At 52.9% G+C, this 24,406-nt stretch overlaps 1 protein-coding gene across 3 annotated transcripts in view; it reads left to right on the top strand.

The window, feature by feature from the left end:
• Positions 1-24,406, top strand: part of GNAO1 (G protein subunit alpha o1) — a 130,343-nt gene that overhangs the window by 86,731 nt on the left and 19,206 nt on the right. For all 3 annotated transcript variants that reach the window (XM_068693114.1, XM_068693112.1, XM_068693113.1), the window contains 2 exons: positions 19,354-19,482; positions 19,996-20,125. In XM_068693114.1, the coding sequence (XP_068549215.1) occupies positions 19,354-19,482; positions 19,996-20,125 (259 nt within the window). The remainder of the gene's footprint in view (positions 1-19,353; positions 19,483-19,995; positions 20,126-24,406) is intronic.

Below are 24,406 nucleotides of genomic sequence, written 5' to 3'. Positions count from 1 at the left end.
TGTTTTTATTCCTACTTCGTCTCCTCTTCCTTTCTTGTCTCCGTGCCTGGGAGCTAAATCTACCTCTGATCATCAAAAAGTCTGGGCATTGCTGATGCCTTTTCTTGTCCAGCCAATTTCTGTCTGTGGAAGCACATCTGTGACCCACATTTTGCTTTCAAAATCAGCAAAATGGAGGTTTCCAGCTGGTTTCCTTAATCTTCTGCTTTTGTTCGGATGTAAAAACCGCCTTGTGTTTCCCGTCCTCGAGTTCCTCACTAGCCTGGTCAGTGGAGGACAGTGCAGAGGGCAGCTGGGATCTGAAGCACCCAGGGCCAGGGACCTGCCTTGAAAAGCCCCAAACTTGAGGGGAACGGAGCAGACGGAGCCACACGAGCACCGGTTTGCCATGTGCCTATCCACACAGGCAAGTTGTGTAGGCAGAGCCAGTTTGCACGTCCACACACACAAGAAAGCCAGAATCCATCTCAAGTTATTCTCCTCCTGCTTCCAAGTACATTGAAAGATCATTCGGTAATGCCAGGGCTGTGAAACTACCGTGAAACTGCAAAGCATTCTAGGCCTGCGTTCAACCCATCCGTCTTCACACGTCTGAGGTGTCAGGGCTGGGAAGCTCGCTGCTGCCTTTGGCTCTCGGTGCTGGGAGCAGAGGGAGGGAGAGCTGCCTCCAAGGAGGGATTCAGACCTCGCTGTGCCCAGAGAGGGGGAGAGATGCGATTGTGTCGGCTGCCCTGGCACAGCTAGCTGCAGCCCTGACATCTCCGGGCTGTGCCAAAAACCAAGCCCAATCCGGACACCGCTTCGGTTGCTCCATCTCCAGGAGCTGCTCTGGCAGTGCCTTGTGGAAATGTGGCACCGAACGCAGGATAAAATACCTCTGCCTTCCCCCTCGCCCTGCCTCACGTGGGGCTGCTTTCTGATCTCTTTACTTTGCAGAGGAATTGTCTTTGCGTGCTGGTATCGCCTTCCTTGCCAAAGCTCATTGCATCCCACATGCCAACGCGCACTTTACCTCGCAAAAAAAGAGCTAAGAAATTAGAGCCAGACGTTGTCGTGATGTAGGGACTGCTTCTAGGCTGAGCCCCAGCACGGTGCCATCGGAACAGGTTGCCCAGAGAGGCTGTAAAATCTCCGTCCTTGGCACTGCTCACAGCTCAGCCCCCTGAGTCTCAAACTGAAGTTAGCTTTGAAGTTGGTGCTGCGTTGAATGAGGGGACGGGGCTGGCTGAAATCCCAAGGTCCATCGAAACCAGCACTTCTGGGTTTGCTTGCTGGCTTTTTTCCCCGTCATAACCCCGTGTTCAGAAGGGAGAAGGGGTGTTCAGGGTTGGGGCTGTTGCCACAGACCCCATGAGCTGAGAGCACCACGGGCGGTGACCCTCCCTCCAGCTCCAAAGGCACCTCGTGTGCGGGTGTCCCCAAGTCACTGGGACACCTCTGGCCGAGATGGGGCTGGAGAGCAGTGCAGCTTTCCTAGGGACTCTGGAGAAGAGGCTACGCACGGCCAGGCAGTGGATAGCAGATCCTATTTAGCCCACCAGCCCTAATTTAGTACTTGTGCAAGCGATCCGCCCAGGCTTCATTACCCCAGGCGAGTGCTCTGTGCTTCAGGACCGTGCAGCTCTGCGAAATTGCTTTTGGCAGCAAGGTAAGCGTTCGGATCATGGGACTTGTGGGACGTGGGCATTACGCACAGCTATCAGGACACGGTCCGTTTTAATGAGCTGCAATTGTTGCTGGCGCTCTCAGACTGAAGAAAGAAGAATTATAGGTCAAGGTTTTGCATTAATATTCCCATCAGGTGCATAGATTTCATTTTCTTATCACAGCTTTTGCATTAGAATATGGTTTTCTGTCCGCCCTTCTTATTCGTGCCTGTCACTTGAGCTCATTTGTGTTTAATTGGGGGGAGTAGCGGCGTAAATGGAACAATCCAATTAATTGGGATGACTGCATTGCACTGTTTATTGAACAATCCACCTTTGTGTCTTAGAGCCCAAGCAGACAGGGAAAATACATCACGGGCAGAGATGTAGATACATTTGTCTGAATTTATGGTTTAATTTACCCCTGTAAGTAAATATGCCCACCAGCTTTGAATAATGAAGTTCCCCCTGCGATAAGCAGAACAAAAGAGCTGCTAAGGGCCGGAGCTGGCTGCCTGGAGTCGCCAAGGTGGCGCAGATCCCCCCAAATGAGATGCAAATGGGATTTGCAGGGAGGAGCAGCTCCGCCACGTCTGGGGGTGCCAGGTCTGCAGTGGGGCTGGCTCTGGTAGCGAGGCCTCCGTTATCCCAGCCAGGAGGCGAAATTGCAGCCTCGCAGAACTGAGGGCTCGCTGGAGGTCCCAGGCTCCAAGGTTTGACTCGGAAGTTAAGGGATCAGGATTGTTACGTGGCTGCATCTGAGTGTCAGCTGGAGCAACAGCACAACGGGAAGGATGTGCTCTTGGAAAGCAGCTCGATGGTTTCCAGCATCCCAACCCCAGTCTTTGTTCATCTGGAGAGCCAATTTCACCAAAATCAGGTGCAGCCTCTCCCAGGGATGCTTCTTTTGGCCCAAAGCAGGGTGGAGGCCATGTGGTGGTGTTTCCAACGTGGCTGTGAGGCAACGCTCGCCTCCCCAGCCCACCAAATGCTGCCCGGAGGCTGTGAGGACTGAGTTTCCTCACCAGCAAACCCACCTGCAAGCTGGAGTGCAAATTCTGCAGCCAGCTCCTCCAAAAGCTCAGCACCTCCTTGGCTATGGAGGCCAAAACTGGTGGCACAGCACTGTCACTTCTCCCCTCCTAATCCACTTTTACCCCAAAAAATCTCTCTAAGACCCGTGGGAACAGACCCAGGGGACAGCCCAGACTGCGCTGCGGGCAGGAGTTTGCTCCCCAAGGGCCAGGGCTCAGCAGCACCTTCCCCCTCCATCCCTTTCTGCACTGCCACGTGGCATCGTAACAATGCTGCGTTTGGCCTGGGGCTTTGTAAAACCTCTCCTGACTAAATAAATCGCTGTTTAATGACCCGCAGTACCAGTCGGGGCTGTCCCAGTGTTGGTGAAGCTCCCACCCAGAGGGGTAGGACAAGGGCAGCAGCTCGTGCTGGTTCTCCCGTTTGCACCAGGGGCTCTGTCAGAGCAGGAGGTGGTCTGGCACTAGCAGAAAATATCCTGGTTATCATTTTGTCCCCTTCCCAAACCTGGGAACCACCCCTGTTGAATCAAAAATGATGCCAGCAGGCTCCTTCGGGTGCCACGGCTTGGCTAAGGGGAGTTGGCAGCCAGAGTTCATTTGTGCAGAAATCAGCTCGTGGCCTGGAAAGAAAGAAAATAAAAGGTTTTTTTTTAGTGAAGTTTGGATTCTGTTGGCCTGGACAGACACCAGGCAATGGCTTGTCCAGGGTACGAGGCTGCAGGAACCGGGTGGCAAACACTGAGCCCTGCGTGGCCACTTTGCCTGGAGAAGGAGATGCTGCCAGGGTTTGGCAGCAAACTCTTCCCTTCCCATGGCTGGTTCGGGGAGCAGGAACAGCCAGCACCACCAGTAACCTCGCTTCGATTTCCCCCCAAAGGCGACCTGTTGAACCGTAGCCTTGCACCCTGCCTAATCTGTTCCATCGCTGCCTGACAGCTCTGACAGAAACGGCTCCTTCCTCGCAGAGGGCGGGGGGTGACAGATTCGGTGCAGAAAGATCCGACTTTTTTTTGGCCGACTCTTTGTGTATTTTTAGGCTGCGATGTCCTTACGAAACCAGCTGGAACTGGCAGGCTGCCACCATGGGCTGGGGTGGGTTGGGTTGGGGTTTTTTTGTGTGTGTGTGTTTTTTTTTTCCTTTTGTTTGTTTCGCTCCAGTCGTTTTCTCACTGATACCCATCTCCTACCCCCTTTCCCACCGGCTCCGTGGGCTCGCAGCCCCCAGCCACGCAGCAGGATGGCAGCTCCAGGGCCGGGGTGTCCCCTGCAAGCCCCCAGCTCTTACCCCAAAACCCTGAGATCCTCGAGATCCAGGCAGCTCCAGCCTGGCCCCGGAGGAGCCCAAATTTCCCTCTCCTTTTTCACACCTTGCAGTTGGCACCGCGTGCGCTCAGCTGCGCTGTCACAGACCCCGCAAAGCGAAGGGCATTGCTCGCACAGGGATGCTCTCAGGGGTCTCGGGGCCAGGTTGGGACCCGGCTGCTCCCCGCGGTGCTGCAGGTCTGTGGTGCATCAGCCAGCAGAGCTGGCAGGAGCCTGCTGCTTTCCAGGGCTCTTCTTCACATGCCCGGCGTCAGGTCTGGCACCGGCTGCTCCGGGAGGCGAGCGCGGAGGTCGTGCCTGCTTCCCGAAGGATTTGCTGTTCATTTAAATCCTTAAATGGCAAAGAATGGCAGGAACGCAGGGATTTCTTTGGAGGCAGGCTCCGGGACAGCGCAAAGCATCTTCCACGTGGGGCTGCAGACACCGGTGGCGACGCAGTGACGGGGTGGCCCCCGGCTCCTGGCCCAGAAATCGTCCTGGCTTGGAAGGAAAGGGAGATGAATGGCTCAGGAGGAGCCACGCTGAGGCCAGGATGGGCAGGACGGGGCAGGGCAGAGCAGCCCTGCTCACACGGGATGGGTTTATCTCCCTTTTCCCCTCCTTCCCACTCTGGCTGCCCCCAAGCAGCAAGAAGCTCAGCATCGCCACGCGCAGGTGTTTGAGGTTATGAGTAAAATCCGAAACCAATCATGAGCTTAGCTTAAAAAGCCCACGTTTTTCAATATATATTAAGACAACCATTGGAAAATTGCTTTTATCTGCTGCTTCCTAAGCCCCCTGGCTTAGGCTGTAAAGCCTTTTGTCTGTGAACAGGAGGGCTGGAAAGTCCTTTTTTATTTCCTTAAGCAAATAGTCCATCTAATATCCAGCCTTGCGGGGCCAGGGCTTTAAGAGAGAACAAAAATGAAAAAAACAAAAGTAGCAAACGCCGTGACGGCAGCAGGGAAACCACAGGAGCAGGCAGGGATGGGGATGCAGCACCCGTGAAGGGCAGAGCAGGGTTGGGGGGCGCAGGTTCAAGCTCCTCACGATACCCCTGAGCTCTGGGGCACGTTGACAATAAATACACATATTTATGAGATGCGGAAGCCCACGGTGGTGAGGACAGTGAAGGATGAAGCAAAGCAAGGCAGCAGCCCTCAGCCTGGCACGGGTGGGCAGGGGAAGAGCTCGGGACGTTTTGGTGTCCACCTCCACGGCCGGAGAGTCCCAGCGCTCAGCCCAGGCGGTCGTGTGGGAGTCAGGATTCACCTCGTGGAGCCCCGGGCAGCGATCGTTTCACCCACTAATTGATCTAATGGCCCTAATCAGCCCTGCAGCAAGCACCGCTTTATTTCTTGCTTACCCAGGCTAAGCGCTGAGCCAGTTTTCAACCCGCACCCACTGACTTCCAGCTGCTTTTTCGGCGGTCCCCTCGGACCACGTTTCTTGGTGCTGCCACACTGATGGCCGCGGCTGGGGACAGGGCTCGGTGACACGCACGTGGCCGATGCCGCAGGCTGTGCCAGGCTCTGCTTTCCCCCAGGATTTCATTCACAGCCCCGCAGAGCTCTGCACGCCCGGCTGCTCCGTCAGCCCCCGCGGCTCCACCAAGGCAGCAGGAGCGGGGTGATGAGCATTGCCCAGATCTGGGGCTGGGTCTGTGCCAGGTATGGCCTTCCTGCCTCCTCCTTCTCCTGGAGAGGTGACAAGAGCTCCCTATCTTCTTTTTTTTTTCCCCCCAAAGCCCGAGATGCACCCGCCGATGAGACGATCATTGATCTGGGCAGGCAGCCAGCCACGACCAGCCCGCGTGCTGCTCTCCCATTCCCCAGCCCAGCGGGCCAGATGCACTTGAGGCTGACTTTTTGACCTTTTCCCATCACTACAGACACCCAAACCCCCAGCTCCTATTTTCCTGAGCCTACAGCCATGCGCAGGCTCCAGGAAGGGCCGATGGGTTCGATGATGATGGCACAGCTCAGTGCCCAAGGAGGCTGGAGTATGGGCAGAGCAAACGCCCGTCCTTGTGCCAAACCCCCCTGCCTGCACCTTCCCCACCTCCAGCACGTACAATGCATTGAAGTGTTTGAATGAACGGAGCAGGCACCTCCTCAGAGGTCCCCCGGGGTCTCTTCTGGGGCTGAAGGTGTTGGGAAAGGAGGGGAGAAATGCTCCGGAGCCTGGCTTTTAGGCAGAGCCTTCTCCGAGCTGTTGGGAGCGGAGGGAAGAGATACAGAGGAAAAGAAAGCAGGCACAAACCGCACCGTGGAGCCACGCCAAGGAAGTGTCAGCTCTGATTTTGGCACGGAGTCCCAGCCTCCCTCTTGCTGGGATTTATGATGCACTCTGCCTTGCTGTAACCCCTTCCCTGCCGGCTGCACTGTCACCCGGGGCTGAGCAGCAGGTTTGCGGGGAGCACCAGCGCTGAAAAGAGAGGCAGTGCCCCAAACCCCCCAGCCCAGGTCACAAAACACCCCATGAGCTGTCAGCGAGACTCTGACAGCACTTCTAGGGGCACACATCGGCATTTCCCAGCCCATCAGTGTTGCACGGGGTACCCAGGGTTTTACAATAACCATCTCCAAAGCCTCACTCAGGAAAATCCAGGGCATGGCTTGCTCCTGAGCAGCAGCACTGTCAGTCTGAGCATTTCCAGCCAAACAGTCCTGTGGGTTTGCAACCCACAACATGAGAAATAGTGAACTGGGGATGTGCTGGGCAGCGAGGCCAAATCTGCAAGGTACAGGAATAGGAGAAAGTCCACAGAAACACGGGACTGACACCAGTAAGCATCTGTTGAGAGCTGGGCGTTGATAAAGGAGTCCAGGTAAAAACCTTCACTCGAATTAAAGTAATGGAACCAGCAACTTGGCATTAAACAAATCCCTTGAGGAACAGCTCATTGAGAAAAAAGACATTAACAAAGAAATGACACAAATAGAGAAGCTACAAAGAAACTCATCAAAATAAGAAGAAGATAAGTATTTCTGAAGGCTGCACATTTCTACCCAGGAACCCAACTCCTGTGTCCCACCCAGGAGAGCCACCCTTAGGGCTGCCTGTGCACCCAGCATGGGTGGAGCTGGGTGCTACAACTGAGGCTGAGCAGGGAACTGAGGCTCAGCCCTGCTGCCTTGATTCAGACATCTGTGAGACCCAAGAGCATCTGCTTAAAATAGCTGCTAGTAAATAGAAGATGTGCTAAATGCACAGAGGTCACCCGCACGTCCTGTTTATCTTACCAAAGGCTTCTCTGACTGCGCTGCCTGGCAATCAGCACGCACCTGGGAGCTTTCTGGCCTCTTTCCCTGCTCTCCATCCCCGAGCAGAGCGTGGTCTCTGCCCCAAGAGCAGCAGCACCGGCCGTGGTGCTCAGCCAGATGTGGGCTGGGAGCCCCTCGGGCTGCTGGGGTTGGGCATGAGGCTGTGGGAGCTTTGGGAGCATCTCAGCAAGCAGCCCATGGCTGTGGTCAGCCCTGCTCATGCCATTCATCGTCCTTTTTGTCTTCCCTTTCCCCCAGAACCACGGGAGGCTGTGGATTTTGCTTTGCCCCTGCTGCCTCTGCTTCTGCCTTAATTCCCACCAGCCCAACCCTCAGCCCCAAGGCCACGCAGTGAGACCATGAAGACCCAACACGAACGAGGCGTCGGTGTGCGATGGCAAGGCTGAGCACGAGCAATGGGGCAGAGATGTGGGGAGGAGGTGACCCAGACCCATCCCACAGTGCCCCCTGTGAGGACACGAGGGGCTCCTCCTGGGACTCAGGGGTTATTTTCCATTTTCACTTTGCTTTGGGAGCCAAAAGGCTCTTTATTCTGAGAAGCTTCAAACATTGATTGGACACGGCCAATCCTCCCATCAGCTGGTGCAGTGCCACCAAATAAATAACTCTTGCATGCATCTGTAATTACCGCTTAGCTTGTGTTTAAATGCAGCATCATTGATCTGCAGAACTCATCAAAACCCATACAGGAATGCATGAAATTACACTGGTCGGAGCAGCGGAGTACACAACAGCATCCATTTTCAGCCTTCTTCGTTCACCAAAAAAGCAAAGAACAAAACAAGCATTTCTGTTATCGCTCTTCAAATCCCCGACCTAAAATTTATTCATCAATTTTAACATCGTTTTATGGGTTGCTCTTAATGCGGGGAATATAAATTTCTAACAGCTCGACGCTATCTGCCCCTACATGGGCAGGATCCCTGTGAGGAGCAGGAAGGATCACTGTGTTACAACACTCAGTGCTACAAGTTCCTGTGGTTGAAGCTCCTGCCCGTGATTTAGGAAACCCAAAGCGGCTTCCAAGCGCTGCCACAAGCTTCCTGTTGTGTCCTCGGGTGAGCCATCCATCCCCTTAATACTTGTATTCCTCCCCAAGCACGTGTGAGTAACAACATCCCCCTGCTCGGGCGGGAGGCCGGGCGGACACATCCATCATGCCCAGCGGGAATCGCGGGGCTCCAGCGGCAGCGAGGGCGATGCTGTGCTGCCCAGCTGCCTGCTCGAGCTGCTCTCCTCCCGTTCCGCAGCCAAGAGGAAGCTCGACACCAGCTTTTAGATTTTCTGGCAGCGATGTCGGCGTTGTCTGGCAGGATTGCTGATGGTTTCCAGACCTCACGCTGCTCCGGGCCAGCTCCGTGCTGCCGGTGAAGGTGAAGCACCCCGGGGGCAGCTCAAAGCCCTCGCACCGAGCTGACCGCTCGTGGTCAGATGCCTGGCGGGCTGCGGCACCGTGGCCTGCAGCCCCCTCAGGCTGTCCATACAGAGCATCCCAAGTGAATTTTGTCATGTGCACATCTTAACCTGAACAGAGGGGTCACCCCGCTCCTGCAGGGACCTCGAGCAAGCCGCTACCAGCTGGGCTGCAGGCACCTACCCCTGGGGTGGTTATATGGACGCAAGGGGTGCTCTGAGGTTGCTCGTGCCATAAGAGAAGGAGAGGAGAAGTGTGGGGTCAGTGCCTGGCCCAGGTGGCAGCCCTGCCTGGAGGGACCCAGCGAGTTGTTCCGACACCCGGCGAGGACGAGCCTCCTGCCTGCACAGCTGAGTGCTGTCTGACAGAATGAGAAACTCCATGCATTTTCCCCTACATGTCTCTGCTTCTGGATCCGGCCTGGACTGAAACCAAGATGCTGCAATCCCACGAGCCGAGCCGTTCTCAGAGGAGCCTCAGGCTGACAGCCGCTGAGAAGTACCAGAGAGCCCATGTGCACAGCACGGATTGCACATGCCCACGAGCCCCACGTACGTCTGGGATAACGAAGACATCCTCGGTGCACAGCCGGGAGTAAACTGCCCGGGTTTTGCCCTTGCTGGCTGTGGCTCACATGGCAGAGCACTGGCTGCGTTCGGTACCCGCAGCTTCTGGCAGGGATGCTTCCATGGGGTTTGGGAGGAGCAGGCCCTATGGCTTGCTAACAGGCCAGGAAAACAGACAGGTGAGATCCAGAGGCCTGATTCCCACTCCATCACCAGAACCCAACTTCCTCAGGTGCACAACGAGTGTTTCAGTGAGGTCCCTGACCACAGGTCTCTTCCAACCTAGACAATTCTGGGATTCTGGGATTCATTGAAACCCGCCCCGCTCTGCAAAGCCACGCCATCGCCTCACTGTGGACATCCTCTGTCCACTCGATGCAGGAGCTCAGATCTCATTAACTAATGCTTCCCTTTGGCATATTAGACCTAAATCCCTCACCAGGGCCATCCCTGCAACAGACAGACACTACACGAACACAACAGCTCAATTTTATTTCATTTTGTTTTATTTCCTGCTTAGAAATGAAGATGTTAATGCTGCATTCCCTGCTGCCACAAGTGTCTGTATGGATGTCCCAGGCCTTCCTTCACACCCCGATGAATCTCTCTGGCCGGTGGCTGATCAAACAGGGAACGTCTGCAGGCCTGGTTTCGTGGGTGGCCACAGCTGTTTGCTTTCCAGGGTTGCAGTAATTAGCTTGTGAGATGGCCCCGGGGCAATGAAGTGAGCCGCAGTGCGATGTGATGAGGGTGGCGGTGAGGAAGCCTTTGTGACTTCCTGCATTTGCTCATCCAGGGACCTGGGTTCGTTTGTGTCCCCCTGTGTCTGGGCACAGAGGCTTTGGTCTTCTGACTGGGGCTCCAGATCAGCACAAGCCCTTCATTATCCCAAATTCCCTTTCCTTTTCTCTCCTTTCTTCCTTTTTATTTCTTTTCTTCCCTTTTTATTTTACAGTATAGAAAGCCATCAGCTCCAGCCTCAGTAGGTTTACAACAGCAGTCCCTGGAGCAAAAGAAAGCATCAAACCCTATTGCTTAAGGATTTAAATCCTTAAGCATAAATCCTGCTCACGCCCCAGGTACCAAACCCCACCACGCTTCATCCCCACTCCAGCTCAACTCTTTTCCTGCCGAGCTGGCCACAAGAAATAAGGGGAGGCTCGCGTGAAGGAAAAGGGAGGCTGGAGCCTTTTGGGGCTTCTGCTGATGCCTGGCCAGCACCCGTGTCTGTGCTGGCGTACGAGGCCACCGGGACAGCAAGGGCCCCCGGAGAAGTTGTGCAGCCGGAGCCGTGCGTCATCCCGGCGTGCCAGGATTGACGTAGCCCCGCTGGAAAGGTCCACCCGGCCCCCGGACAAATCCTTCGCTTATGAAAACAAACGCGAGGGTGTCCAGTGGTCAGCGGCTCTGCGCTAAACAACGATTTCAATCACCGAGGCTTTATCTAAACAGCGACAATGCCGAGATGAGTAAACTTCTCGAAGGAATTACACCACTGCTAGCAAACCGTGCCCGTGCAGCAGCTCCAGGAGGGCAGCTGCTAAGCTGTCTCGATCTTCCAGTAGCATTGTGTTAAGGGACTGCAAAGGGACTGCAAAGCAGTCGGTTCCATGGAGATAAGGCATTTGTGGCTCCCTCCTTTTCCCATCTCAGATTAGAAACCCCCTGTCCTGGTGTGATGAAAGGTTCAGAAATGCTTCCATGCAGGAATGTCTCAGCAGAAGGGGCCTCACCCTGCCGGAGCAGGGATGCTCTGCAGGGGATGTGTGGAGGTCTAGGGAGAAACAGGTGGAGAACGGGGAGGAGGCAGAGGACAGCTGTTCCCATACAGGCACTAACAATGTTAAAACCTGACATAGCAGTTTAAAAAGGCAAGAAAGTGGCAGTTTTTCACACACAGGGTAGCTGAGCTGTGAAATTCCTTCTTGCAGATGTGTCTGTTAGAGGTTTGCCTTGCTTCTTAAAGTGCCTGGAGAAATTTCTGGAAGAAAAATCATTGATGGTTAATAAGTACATGAAGGTATCACCCTTCTCTTTGAAACTGCATTACCCGTAAAGTATTAGGGTCTGGAAAAAGAGTCTGATTATGGCATGCTTGCCCTGTATTTGTACTCAGCTCTCAACATCTGCTCTTGGACACTGCTTAAGCTAGGTGGGTCTTTGATCTGATCCAGACACATGGCTTTTTTCTTTAGAAAGGGCTCCAGTACATTAAAAAAAAAGTCTTTATCATCTCTCCTTACATACCTTTCAATTTTCAAATTTCATTGCAGAAAGATGAGCCCACATCTGCTTTCCCAGGGCTGCTCCTAAAACATCTCTGACACAGCACTAGGTTGTTCACGTTGGCTTTTCCTGCAACGCCCACCACCCCCCCCAGCCAGAGCTCTCTGAGCATGAACTCAAGCCATACCCGTGTCTTTTTATTCCAGCAGCAACAAGACCTTGCTGTATCGCTGGCCAAAGCAGCACTGGTGAGCAAAGCCAGCCAGCAGCTCACCCTGGGGACCAGGAGCTCCGACTCCCTTTATGTCCTGAAAAGCCTTTGTTATACGGTTGCTATTTAGTGACACTGCTCATCCACATGCGATGCTAAAAATTGTTCTGGATCCAGTCATGCTTTGGAAAGCTGAAAGTCTAACTAGGACAGCTAAGCTCCAACCTGCTTTTGTTCACTCCTCCTGTCTATCATTAGTTTAATATCAACTTGCCAAGCTGAACTTGATGTACAAGCTCTGTACAGTCGCCTGCACGATTCCTTTCCCCTTTTTGTGGATGCATCCTCACACCTGCAGCCAGCAAGGTCTGAGCAAACAGCCTGTGATCCAGACCAGCAGCAGGGTTCCACTTCTGTGCAGGTTAAAAAATGCACTGCAACACAGCATCCCTCCTGTCAAGATCTGGCAGCATCCTTTCACAGCAGGGAACATCCTCCTCATTTCCCGAGGGAGGGTAGTGAGATCCCAGCACCATCCAGCAGAGCTCATGCAGGAAAACGACCCCAGTGTGTGGTCCTGGTGAGCATCACCGCTGCTGCTAGCAGCCAGCAAAGAGCTTGGCTCCCATTCGTGGTGCATTGGCTCTCTGCTAGCAGGCCTGAAAGCGTGTGGCTAGCCACATTCCCCGCCTGGCACCCACATGGTGTGCTGGAGAAAGGCAGCCCAACACCTCACAGCCTTCTCTTTGCTGTGCATCCATGGGCCACAGCAGTGCTGGCCACGACATTTTCATTTTGTGGCTGAAGCTGCCTGGATGTTCCCATGCAGCAGGCAGTCACCAGAAGGGCCATGGTGCTGGTTGGATTTCGGGGTGGGAGTCTGGGGAGTATCTTGTGTTGGTGTCTCGTCTGGTTGGACATAGGATAATTTCTGGTCAGAAGCAGTGGCAGGACAGCAGAGCCTGCCATGTAGGGGAGGGGACTTTCTAGTTAAGGAAGAACGAGGGGCAGGTCCTGTTTATCTAATGTCCTTTTACGACAAGGTTACCCACCTAGTTGGCCCAGGGAAGCCAGTTTTGGGTTTCGGCAAAGATTTTGATACTGCTTCTTACGGTACCCTTCTGGACAAGGTCCAGCATACAGCTAGCCAAGTGCACAATACGATGGGTGAACAACAGGTTGGTGGGGCAGGCTCAAAGGGTTCCAGTAAATAGGGTTTCATCAGTAACTAGTCACTAGTGGGGATCCCCAGAGCTCCATTTTAGGGCCTCTTAGGCCCTAAATCAATTTTAGAGATTAATTCTCTTTAATGTTTCTATAAATAACTTGGCTGTAGGACTAGAATGTGTTTTGAGCAAGTTTTCAGAGGATTCTAGATTGGGAGGAGCTGTTGACTCCCTTGAGGGTTAGAGAGGCCTTGAAGAGAGATGTTGACAAGTTGGACAGCTGGGCCATCACCAACAATACGACGTTTAACAAGGGCAAATGCCAGATTCGGCACCTGGGAGGGGGCAGCACTGGCTGTATGTACAGATTATGGGGCGAGAGGCTGGAGAGCAGCCCCGTGGAAAGGGATCTGGGGGTTCTGGTTGCCAGCAAGTGGAACGTGAGCCAGCAGCAGGCCCTGGCAGCCGTGAGGCCAAACATGGCCCCGGGTGCCTCAGGCCCGGCATGGCCGGCCAAGGGAAGGGACTGTCCCGCTCTGCTCTGCCTCCTGTGACCTCCCCGTGAAGACAGTGTGGTTTGGGGTGAAACGATAAAGGACATGAAACTATTCAAGTGTCCAAAGGAGGGCTACAAAGACAGTGGTGTGTAGAGGAGAAGACATGTGAGGAGTGGCTGTCCCTTGGTTTGCTCAGCCCCAAGCAGAGCAGGCCGAGGGGAGGCCTCATGGCGGCCTGCAGCTCCCTCAGGAGGGGAGCGGAGGGGCAGGCGCTGAGCTCTGCTCTCTGGGGACAACGACAGGACCTGAGGGAATGGCATGGAGCTGGGGCAGGGGAGGGGCAGGCTGGGGGTTAGGGAAAGGTTCTGCACCCAGAGGGTGCTCGGGCACTGGGACAGGCCCCCCAGGGCAGCAATCACAGCACCGAGCCTGCTGGAGTTCAAGAAGCTTTTGGACAGCGCTCTCAGGCATATGGTCTGATTTTGGGGCGGTCCTGTGTGGAGCCAGGAGTTGGATACGGTCCTCGTGGGTCCCTTCCAACTCAGGATATTCGGTGCTTCTGTGACAGCGCGCTCTGTGCACGTGTGCGAGCGCTGTGCTTCCTGCGCCTAGGTGCTATTGATTTCTGAAGGGACACAATACAACTGCCTGGCGACGTTTCAAGCATTTCATAACTGATGATTATTTAAGACATGTTACATCACTGCTGTGTGTGCTGGAGGAGCACTGGCTCTGAGGGTGGACTGTGGGGTTTTCTTTCCCTCACCCTAAAATAATATAGCCGATACGGCTGGGCACGGTTTCTGCAGGAAAAATACTGTGGTGCCACAACCTCGGGGTGTTTGCCCAGAGCCAGCTGGTCTGGGCAGCCGTGCTGTCGTATCACACCTTCTGGAAGCAGCACCCACACATTTTTTCTCTCCTGGTGGAAGATACTATGAGTTTACTACACTGACACTCTCCAAGCCCAGTGATTTTCCTCTGTCTCCTTGCTCTGCAGCTACTAAATATTAAATGGTTTAATGCTAAATATACATTGAGCTATTGGTTCATTGTCAAATGAAAGGAAGAAGTTAGGGTACAAGGTAATGTCAGAAGCAGACAGCAGACATTTGAAATGCCCTTTTCCATCCATGAGCTGTGAAGGAGTTCAGTGCAACCAGCCTGGGTGGAGACGTCTCCACAATAACATCTGGAGTGAGATGAATTGAATTCTGCTCATGACAACCTTGATTAAAAAGTCAGCATTTGCCAGCAGCTACCATGCCATCATGTTGGAGCTAACCCTCAAGCGCCTCTGTACAAGGAGCAGAAAATAACCCATCAGTGACTCAGCTGCTTCTGCTGACAAATGGTGCTCTGATTTCCCAATCGAATGCAACCCAAGCCAGCGCAGCAACGCTGGAGTATCCCACACGTGGCCTTTCATTCAGGGAGGAGACATGGACAGAGGCCAGGACCAGGACCACAAAGGAATATCTGAGAAGATTCCACCGCCTGCAGGCTTGTTTTCTTGCCTTCCTACCCCTCTGTCCCCAGTTCTGCCCCAGACCAGCACACGAGCTGGGGCTGCCCTTTCACCACGGCTTGGTGAGCACTGAGGCCGTGGGCTTGGAGCTGCGTTAGCACCATGGGTGCACGTAGTGCCTGGGGCACAACGATCTGGATGCTGCTAGCAAAAAGATTGCCAAGATGCTGCCTTCGAGGCAACCAAAGAGAATGAACTATTTTACTGCTATTAACCTCAACCCATGTGAATGTTCACGTCTGTGTAAGCCATGCCACAGGTATCCAGCTCTGACCACAGCCGGGGACCTCAGCTACGCTTCTTCATTGCAAATAGCAGCCTGCAGAGCCTTTGGCACAGACGCAGACCCAGGAGGAGTTTCCATGGTGGCAGGGTGCCTGGGGAAGGGTCCCCGTCCACGCCGTGCACGTAGGCCGTCACCACTCTGTTCCCAGAGGTAACTCCCACAACAGCCCTTCCTACACGCAGCGTCTCTGGCATCAGCAGTGCTGCTACCACATGCCGTTAGAAACTATATTTACTCCCAATTTTCAACATTACCCTGTGAGGAGACTCAGTATCAGCTAGTCCTTACAGAGCGTCTGCCTTTCGTAGCCTCACACCGATCTGCTCCTCTCCCTGTCTTTGGGAAATGCCACTCCTTGTGCATTTTGCTTTTGGCAGTGTAACGTAGTTGGGCTTCACGTCCCTGAGCCTGATAAACCGAGTGACTCAGAAACCTGCAATCTGCTTCAAAACAAAGCATTTAAGATAAAAGATATAAGCAGTAATGGAGCTGCTCAGCTCGGGAGCGTAAATGCTAGAGGGTTACTTATGTACTCAAAAACCTCCTAACCTTTCTGCAGCTTTTTTTTAACCCCTGCAAGCCCTGGGCAACGCAGGCAGCAAGTAAGAGCCGATGTGTCATTTCAGATACGCTTCCACTCCAGTTTGCAAACCCCCCGAGCCTGGGAGCAGAAGATGCTCTGGTGCCAGCACAAAGCAACAACGGGGATGACGTAGAGCGGGGAGAGCTGAGCGCTCGCTCCCCAGCCTCCAAAGTGCTCTTATTTCTGCTAGTTAAACAGATGCCGGCTTCTGAGGGGATTATGTGTCATCGAGCCAGTTGGCTGCGACAACCGATTGTCTCCAGCAACAGTTTGGCCTTCAGATTTGCAGTTCAAAGGGTGTACCGGGAGTGCTGCCATCCAACGCCATGTGCAGCAATTTGTCCCCACCTGGATGTCCCTCTTCCCGAGCAGGTGGCTCCTCGAACACGCTGCACCCTCAGCTCGCACCACCAGGTCCTGCCAAGCCACGCGGGTGTTCCTTTGAAGCCTCGGAGATGCCTCCAGCAGGAACAGGAGATGCCCCTAGGCAACAAGGAGCTAAAATCAGCTTGGCAGATGAACAGCAGCCTGCCCGAGCCTCCCATTCCTGCAGCTGGGTGTGCAGTGGCACACTCCTCCGGCAGGGCTTTTGGCAGAGCTGGGAGACACAGAGCTCACACCAATGGAGCCCAGCTCAGCTGTGGTCAAGTCTGGGGGAAAAATCTGCTGCAGACAGGGGAGATTCCTGGTGGGAGCAGCCAGGAGAGTGAACAGTTTTGGAATGCAGCCTCGAAAACGGCACTGAAGGTGTTACATAGCCTCCTATAAACTGATGGCTGACCCTCACAGGACTACCAGGATAGGTGAAAAGCAGACCCAGGAAACAAATAATTTCAGGCATTGAAAAATATAGAAAGAATGGTGGAAAAGACTAGAAATGAGGAAAGAGACAGAGAGGAGAGGCATTAATAGGAAAGGCAAAGGATGTGTGGGGAAGCTTGGATTGGAGCTGGGGTCTGTGAGTGACCCCGAGCCACCAGACTCACAGAATTCAGCTCACCAAAGCCAGGGGAGGCTGCGTGCTGGGGATGTTGAGTTGTCCTCCATCACAGCACCAGTTCAGCACTGGGAAGCAGCGCCCTGACAGCCCACAGCATCGCTGCTGCTCACTGGACAGATGCCAGAGACCCTCCCAGCCCCGCTTCCTAAGGAGATACCCCAGGCTGGGACCAGGAGCTGGACACTGTCCGGGAGGAGAGGGTGGATGGGGTGGATCCTGCTCAGCTCTCCTCCCTCTCCTGCAATCGTCCTGCCCCCTCTAGAGGCTGCCTCTGCTCCCACCAGCCCCTGAGGGATGGAGGCACCAGGAGCTGCATCACTGCTGTGGACAGGGGTGGGCAAGGGAAGCCACAGAGCCAGATTTTTTGCAGGTTCACATAAAATCTGGAGCTCGTTTGCTGCTGGGCACCAAGGGGCATGCCGTGTGGCAGAGCTATGAGCTGCACGTGCACCGCTGTACGTAACCACTGCTGGTGGGGACAGTGACAGCCACCTGATGATGTCCCACCACCGGGACTGCTGTATTGCTGCAATGCTGAGTCCTTTGGACAGTTCACAGCGGAGTTCTTCATCTGCTGCACTCCCAGCATGAAAGGAGGGTCTCCAAGGCAAGAGTAATTAATAGGGAATAGGTTAAAATGAAAAGTCTTGCTCTTTCCCATCCACTTTCTACCCTCACCACGAAGCATTTAAGGGCTTGTTCCTTAGCACTGGGGATAGCTTGAGTCTCTCAATAACAGCCCCGCAGAGCTGTCTCCAGCTGTGGGGATGCAGAAATGTGGCTGTCTTAAATAACAGAAGTTGACAACAGGTTGTGAATAGAGGAGTGCTCGTGGCTTCAGCCGTCACAGCGAAGGGCCTTATTTCAAGCACAAGCCAATGAAGCCCCATTCGTCTACCCAGGGCCCATCACAAGGCTATTAAGGGAGCAGCTGTCACAAAGCCACAGTATCTTTAAGTGCTTGAAAAAAAGGCAGAGTAAAAACCACCGTGCTTAGCTTATGTACTTTTCTTTGGGTGACGCAATTCTTGCAATTCTTTAGCAAAAATAAAGGGTGATAAAAACGGTGGGTAGCCAAAATATGGGATATGAGTAGGATAAAGCTTGGTTTTCACCTTAGCCTAGAGTTTGTCTGGTTTTCCCAGCTAGCAGGGTGGGCATGAAAGACTGTGAAAATGAGTGCAGAGAGTTCGTGGCTCCAGTGCAGCAGGCGTTGTACTCAGCGCCCTCCTCCAGCACACAAACCCTTCTCCTGCCCCCTGGTGCAGCAGGGGAACCATCTCGAGCAGCAGGACGGGGTGTTGGCAGAGCAGCTTTGTAGGCAGGGCTGGGGAACAGCACGGAGGACAGGGGACAGGAGTACAGGGACACGGCACAGCCCTGCCAGCTGCCCGCTGGGCTTTCCTCTACTCCCCGGTAAGCTCATACTCACCGGCTCGACAGTACGTCGAGAGCATCTCACACGCATGACATTGATGCTCCTGGAGCTAGAGGCAGGCGTTTGGGCTCTGCAATGCACATCAGTGCCCTTCGAGAGGAACGGGAGTGTCCGTGTCCAGCTTGACAGTGGTGGGAAAGACTTTGCAGTGCGATGCAACCAGGTGTTCATAATTCATATTGAATTCTAGTCCAAAACAAATTCCTCTTTTCTTTATAAATTCTATTTCATTGGCCTAGGTTGTTTTAAAAATTATCTTGAATGTGGATGAAAAAATGGATTGTGGTGATATTTACACAGCTCCTGGGTTCCTCTACAAACACACCCAAAGATAGGACTTCATACCCAAGGTTTCAGTATATAAAAGTTATGCTTGCATTCACAGATTTCAAGCCAGGACCAGAATAAGGGTAAATATTTTTAAACTATCCAAGTGTGTTAGAAAGCTAAATCTCCCTTCCACCCCCCCAAAAAAAACCCTGATGTAAACTCCCAGATTACCACCATCTGAGCTGGCCCCTGGATGTGGTCCAAGTGGTGTATCTCCCGCAGTCACAGCCCCGTGTTCGATTTCAGGCTGAGGCAGTGACTCACTCGGGCGGCTTCATCTCACTTAATTCGAGCTGACTGAAAGCACAGCATCTCGTCCCAGCAAGCTGCCCGGGCTCCCTCCCTTCCCAGCGGAGAGCAGCATCTCCCAAAGGTGGCTCGACCTGCCTGTTCCAGCAGCGAGACCTCTCTGCTCCAGCTTCTTATCTGGAGAGCCTGTGACGTTGTGAATAAGTCCTTACAGAAAAGCCTGCGCTGGGGACAGCACCCAGCACAATGGCCCGACTGGGACTTTCGTCCCTCAGGGAATAAAAATAGCAAGTAATATTAAAACTATGTATTTTCACAGATTGCCATCAGGGCTCACAACACACAAACACTTAATTTCGTGCTTTCAGTTCACTATCAGATTTTATTCTTAGGATAGTGGGGTTTGTAACGTTTCTTTCTCCCCAGCATAGGAGAAGGGTTTTCTTCTTTAGCCATGATATGTTCAGCCATGAAAAATGAGATTGAAAATGATTAATAGGAAGCTGAAGGATTCATCTGAGATTGACAAAGATTAATGTGAGTCTTATCTGCTTTTGTTTTCTTTTCTCCTTCTCTCTTTCTTTTAGCTACCTAGACAGCTTAGATCGAATCGGAGCTGCAGACTACCAGCCCACGGAGCAGGATATCCTTCGAACCAGGGTCAAAACAACTGGCATCGTAGAAACCCACTTCACATTCAAAAACCTCCACTTCAGGTTAGTCTGAAACTGCACGCAGCAGGAAATTTTCAGAGTGTTCATTTGTCACAGTGTTCCCCCGTGGTTCCCCAAAGAGAAGGTATTAGCCTGCCAGTTAATGCACTGATGGCTCCCACTGCAGAGGATGCAGCATTTCTGGGGTACAGCAACATGAAAAGTTTGTAAATCCTGTTTTGAAAATCACTGCCTTTAAGTTATGAGCTCATGGTACCTTCTTCTAACCCAACCGCCACCTCTTTGTTTAGAAAAACAATATGAGTTGGCCCCAGGTCTGATAAAGCCTTGTAAATATACACATATTTTCTCCAAAATGAGTTAAATCACGTCTGGCTGACACTATTTATCGATGGTTGTGATGTCAGCCAGCAAAGAGACTGAGACAGTGGTTAACAACCTGGTGCTTTGTGTTCGGAGCCTCCCAGGGACATTACAGCCAGAAAACGCCCACGCTGTTAAAGTTTCCTCTTATCTAACAAAGAGCAAGCGCTGACGGTCCCCCCTGTGCCACAGGCTCTTTGATGTCGGAGGCCAGAGGTCAGAACGCAAGAAGTGGATCCACTGCTTTGAGGATGTCACAGCGATCATTTTCTGCGTCGCGCTGAGCGGCTACGACCAGGTGCTCCATGAAGACGAAACCACGGTGAGTGCCAGCCGGGTCTTGGAGGCCCCGACGCTTCTTTACGGGACACTGCGTGGCCAGCAACTGCTCGGAGATGGCCTTATGCTGGCTGTGGCGCTACAGCAATGTGCTTTGGTCGGTCGTTCCCCCTTTCACTGACATCCTGGGGAGACTTGTCCTCCTCCACACTCCTCAGAACCAAGTCCTGCACTCCCAGGTAACGGTTCCTTGCGCTGGGGAAGTCACGGTGTTGTATTTCTCTTTTCTAGCTGATCTGTGTGTTTTCAAAGCGTGTTAACAGGACTCAATATCCAGAAGCAGAGGGGATGCAGATAGGTGGGCTTTTAAAACAAATTGAAGGAATTGGTCACACCGTGGTGATGAGAGGCGTGGGAAGGCCATGCCCTCCTGAGGCAGGCTCAGGCTAGGAGTTTAACCTATTTCTTCAGGCTACAGAAATTCATTTTTTCATGAGTGAAACTGGAACTGTTTGATTCTTTAGGTAATTTGCTCTAGGAGTGCTTTTATAACTTCCCACTGTGACATTAGGCTCAAAATACCATCTGGAAACAAAGTTAGCAAGGACCTGCGTGCTCCCTGGTATTAGAAGGAGTGCAATTAATACAAATGATTTAAATACACAGAAAGGATGCAGGAAGACTCATTATTGAATTCTAGCCATTCATTCAGCGTGATGGAAATGAAAGCTTTAAGGACCAACAAGTGAGGCAAGCACGTGGTTGCATTTGTCTAACAAAAAGGAGTCAAAGGCCATACCCCAGCTAAGGAAATTATTTCGTCTGTGCCCGGTCTACAGCATCGTGAAGGGCTTGCTCCAGCCAGCCCCGTCTGTCTGAAGTTCTTTATTCTTCTGCTTGTAAGGATGTTAGTCCTGCAGGAGGCTGCTGATGAGGAAGGAACTGAGGCAGTGGTTGCTATTCGTTATCAGGTGTCTCTTCCCAAAAAGATTGGTGGAGCTGTGGTTTGCAGCCTCTTCCGAGCTAGATATTTGAACTCTGGCAGACTGTTGGATAAAGTCACCTATTTGTGTAGGTCATACTGATGCTGGAATTCAGGATGGTATTAACATCCCACCTGTGGCCCTCCAGGTGGCTAGAGACTGACTGAGATACCCGACATGAGATACCCTACATGAGATACCCTACATGAGATACCCTACATCCTCAGTTCTCACCTCCCTCTGCTTCCAGCCCCGATATGCTCCAGGATGCTCAGTCCTGTAGGATTCACTGGGGAGGAATCAAAACCTCCCGATGTGATATGAAAAACCCAGCCATTAACTCAATGCCATAGAGCTGGTCAGGGCAAGCACACCAAGGACATGAAGAATACACAGGGAGAGGACAGACGTGCAGGGCAGTGAGCAAACGTGTGGCGTGAGAAGAGAACAAGGTGTTCTGTAGGTATGACCCAAACCGTGAAGCCAAGGGCCACTACCAGTTCCCTCCTGGCACAGAAAGGCCCTGAGCAGGGTGTCTCAGCCTCCTCTCTCAAGTGCCCCGCTGCAGAAGCCAGGATTTGTGCAGCGCTGACTTTGCTTTTGCATCAGGAAGGCTCTGCCGCAGCGCTGACATTCGCTCGCTGCTTCAAACCCTTTTCACAAAGCATTTCTGGGGATGCAGAGCAACAGGAGGGCAGAGGCAGCTGCTGTTCATTTACACATTCAGTGTAAATGGGGAGAGGATTCGGCACCAACTCTGCCACGCTGCAGGACGCCCCCGCCTAACCCAAATAAACAACCCTGAGCGAGGCCGATGCAAATCAGAGGAGCGACGGTGTCGCATCTTGTCTGCCCTGCTGGACCCGCTGCGCAAAGGGCAGGTGGGAAACTCGGCACCCACAGACCTCGGTCCTCTCTCAGCTTCACCCCCTAGCACCCTCTCTCCCCCCCGATAACGTGGTTGCCGTCCAAAAACCAGCAGTAAAAGCAGCATCTCTTCAGTCAGCTGATCTGCCGGCTGCCTGCATCCGTCACATCTGCTGCCTCTAATGACGTAAATCAGCTTTTATTGCTTCTCACTTAGAAAACACAAAAGAGGAGGCAGCTAAGAGCTGGATGCTGTTCCTCCATCTTCATTTCCCATAGAAATGTGCACTGTGGTGCAGGCACTTCCAGCTTCAGTAAGCCACTGGAGGTCGGGGGCTGTCCAGATGTGAAAAGACCTGTAGTGCTCTCGTTGCTGGCACGGAGCTGTGAGAAGGAAGGAGCCCTGCTACATGCTGGGTGCCCAAAAGCCACTTGAAAAGCTGGCACGTGGAGGGAACAGCGTTTCCTGGTGCATTCAGTGTCCAGGTGACAATAATCATGGGATTTCACAATGGCTTTTTTATGCTTCTGTAAGCCAGGCCACACTTCGGGCAGATGAAGCTGCAGTGCAGACGTGTTCAAAGACTTCACCACGGAGCAAGGGCTCACCTTGCTCAGCTCTGGTTAACATCAGAGCACTGGGATCAGTGTAGTGGTAGGGTCAGCTTGTGACATGGAAATAAGCCCACAAACAACAGGTTTGCCCTAAATCCTTTCAAACAGGACTGAGCAAAGAGCTGGTTAAAGGGGGCCAAGTGAAATGCCCGCTGACCTGCCCCTTCCCTTAAATGTAAAGCACATCTATAAGCTGGTAAGGGTTTTTTTGAAGTTTTTTGCACTCTTTGTTCTGAAAGACTCGGCACCCGTCCTCCTGCAGCAGCTAACAAGAGCTGTTGTGTGCAGAGCCCTCTCTCAGCAAGACCAGATCGTCTTTTAAGGGATGTGTTTTCGCTCCAATTCCCTGCCACAAAGAGCAACACCATGGGAGTCACGGAAGGCAAGTACTTCTCTGCATCCAGATCAGAAGGAAATCTCTCTGCACCCGTGATTTAGATGCCCGTTTGCGCCCAGAGACCACATTCTGCACAGGAGCACCCAGCCCTGTTGAGTCCAGCCACCCACATTGCCCCAAACACCACTCACGCCACTTCTCCTGCAGCACCACGTCCCACGGCCAGGCTGCTGGGCACTGTGCGTGCCCGGCTCACAAGCAGAGAGGAGCAAACCCGCAGGGAAATTCAGGCAGTGCCACAGCTGCCAGACACAGCCTGAGCTCAGCAGCCAAAATTGCACACTGCCCAACCCACTGCAATGGACAAGACGCTGCCTTCAAGGTATTACACCTCCCCTGCAGCTACTGATGCAAGGACTTGCGTGGCTGTCTGCTTGTCTGCTGTGGGGTTTTTGTACACAGTGGCAACATCTCCCTGTAACTGGCTGAGCAGCTCAGTAGATTTTGTTTTTGCCTAATGATGCTATTTTGTCTCATTTGTGGCTTATCTTTGTGTTTGATAAGACGAGGCTGGAGAAGAAAAAGACTCAGACTTGTAACTAAGAGGAGGGGAGAGGGACATCAGTCATAATAACCAGCAAAAGAGGAGTAGCTGATTAACAAAGGCAGATGCACGTTGTTCCTTTTAAATGTTTTAAAGCCTGCAGTGGCATGGGACCTGTCATGGGAACCTCTACTGTCCTCTTTGGTTCCTCCTCACAAATGCAACGGAGCCGTGGCAAGAGAAGGAGATGCTGCATATTGCTGCCTCTGAAACGGAGATATTTAGGTCATCCATATCTGGCTAAGATATGAAGGTATTGTTTGTGTTCCCGTTGCTGAACGTGTAATGAGTAGAAGGCACGGTGCTGGTGACCCTTGGTGTGCATTAGTGGCGGCCTGTTAGTTCGTATTTCATTGCCTGACCTGGTTAGCGTGCTCTCCCTGCTGCCATTGGGCACTGAAAATTGAATTGCAGCACTTGGACATTTCCTCAGCAGTGACGAAGCAAGTGGCAGCAGCTTGGGCATCTTAGGAGATCAGCCAGGAGGGGGATGTGGAGTTTCTGTGCTGAGGATAATGGTCAGTGGCCTCACGGTTTGCATGGCAGTTGGCTCTTAGTCGTGGAGGAGAACAAAAAAGATTGCAGCAGCTGTGTTGCAGAAACAACCGGCTCTGCTCCTGAGCTCTGGGGAAAAAAATAAGAGGGGTTGTGTTCCTGGAGGGCAGGCAGGGAGCTGTTCCTGGAGTGAGGTGGTACAGCACAGCTTGTGGAAACGGGGAGCTGCTCTGGTGGGTTCCCAGGAGCCCTCTGCGACACGAGAGCATTCCCCGTGGGGCAGTAGGAAAAGGAAAAGGTGGGTTTTAGGACCAGAACCTCTCCTGAGTGAATAAGGAAGAGTGAGCAGAGCCGTGGTGGTGTTTGCCCAGCTAAGCAACAGAGGTAGGGCAAAAATCTCCCAATACAGAGCAGGCAGCCAGG

The sequence above is a fragment of the Anas acuta genome, chromosome 10 (genome assembly GCF_963932015.1).
Source record: "Anas acuta chromosome 10, bAnaAcu1.1, whole genome shotgun sequence".
Lineage (NCBI taxonomy): Eukaryota > Metazoa > Chordata > Aves > Anseriformes > Anatidae > Anas > Anas acuta.
The sequence above is the reverse complement of the archived record's forward strand: the minus strand, read 5'-3'. Positions and strand labels throughout refer to the sequence as shown.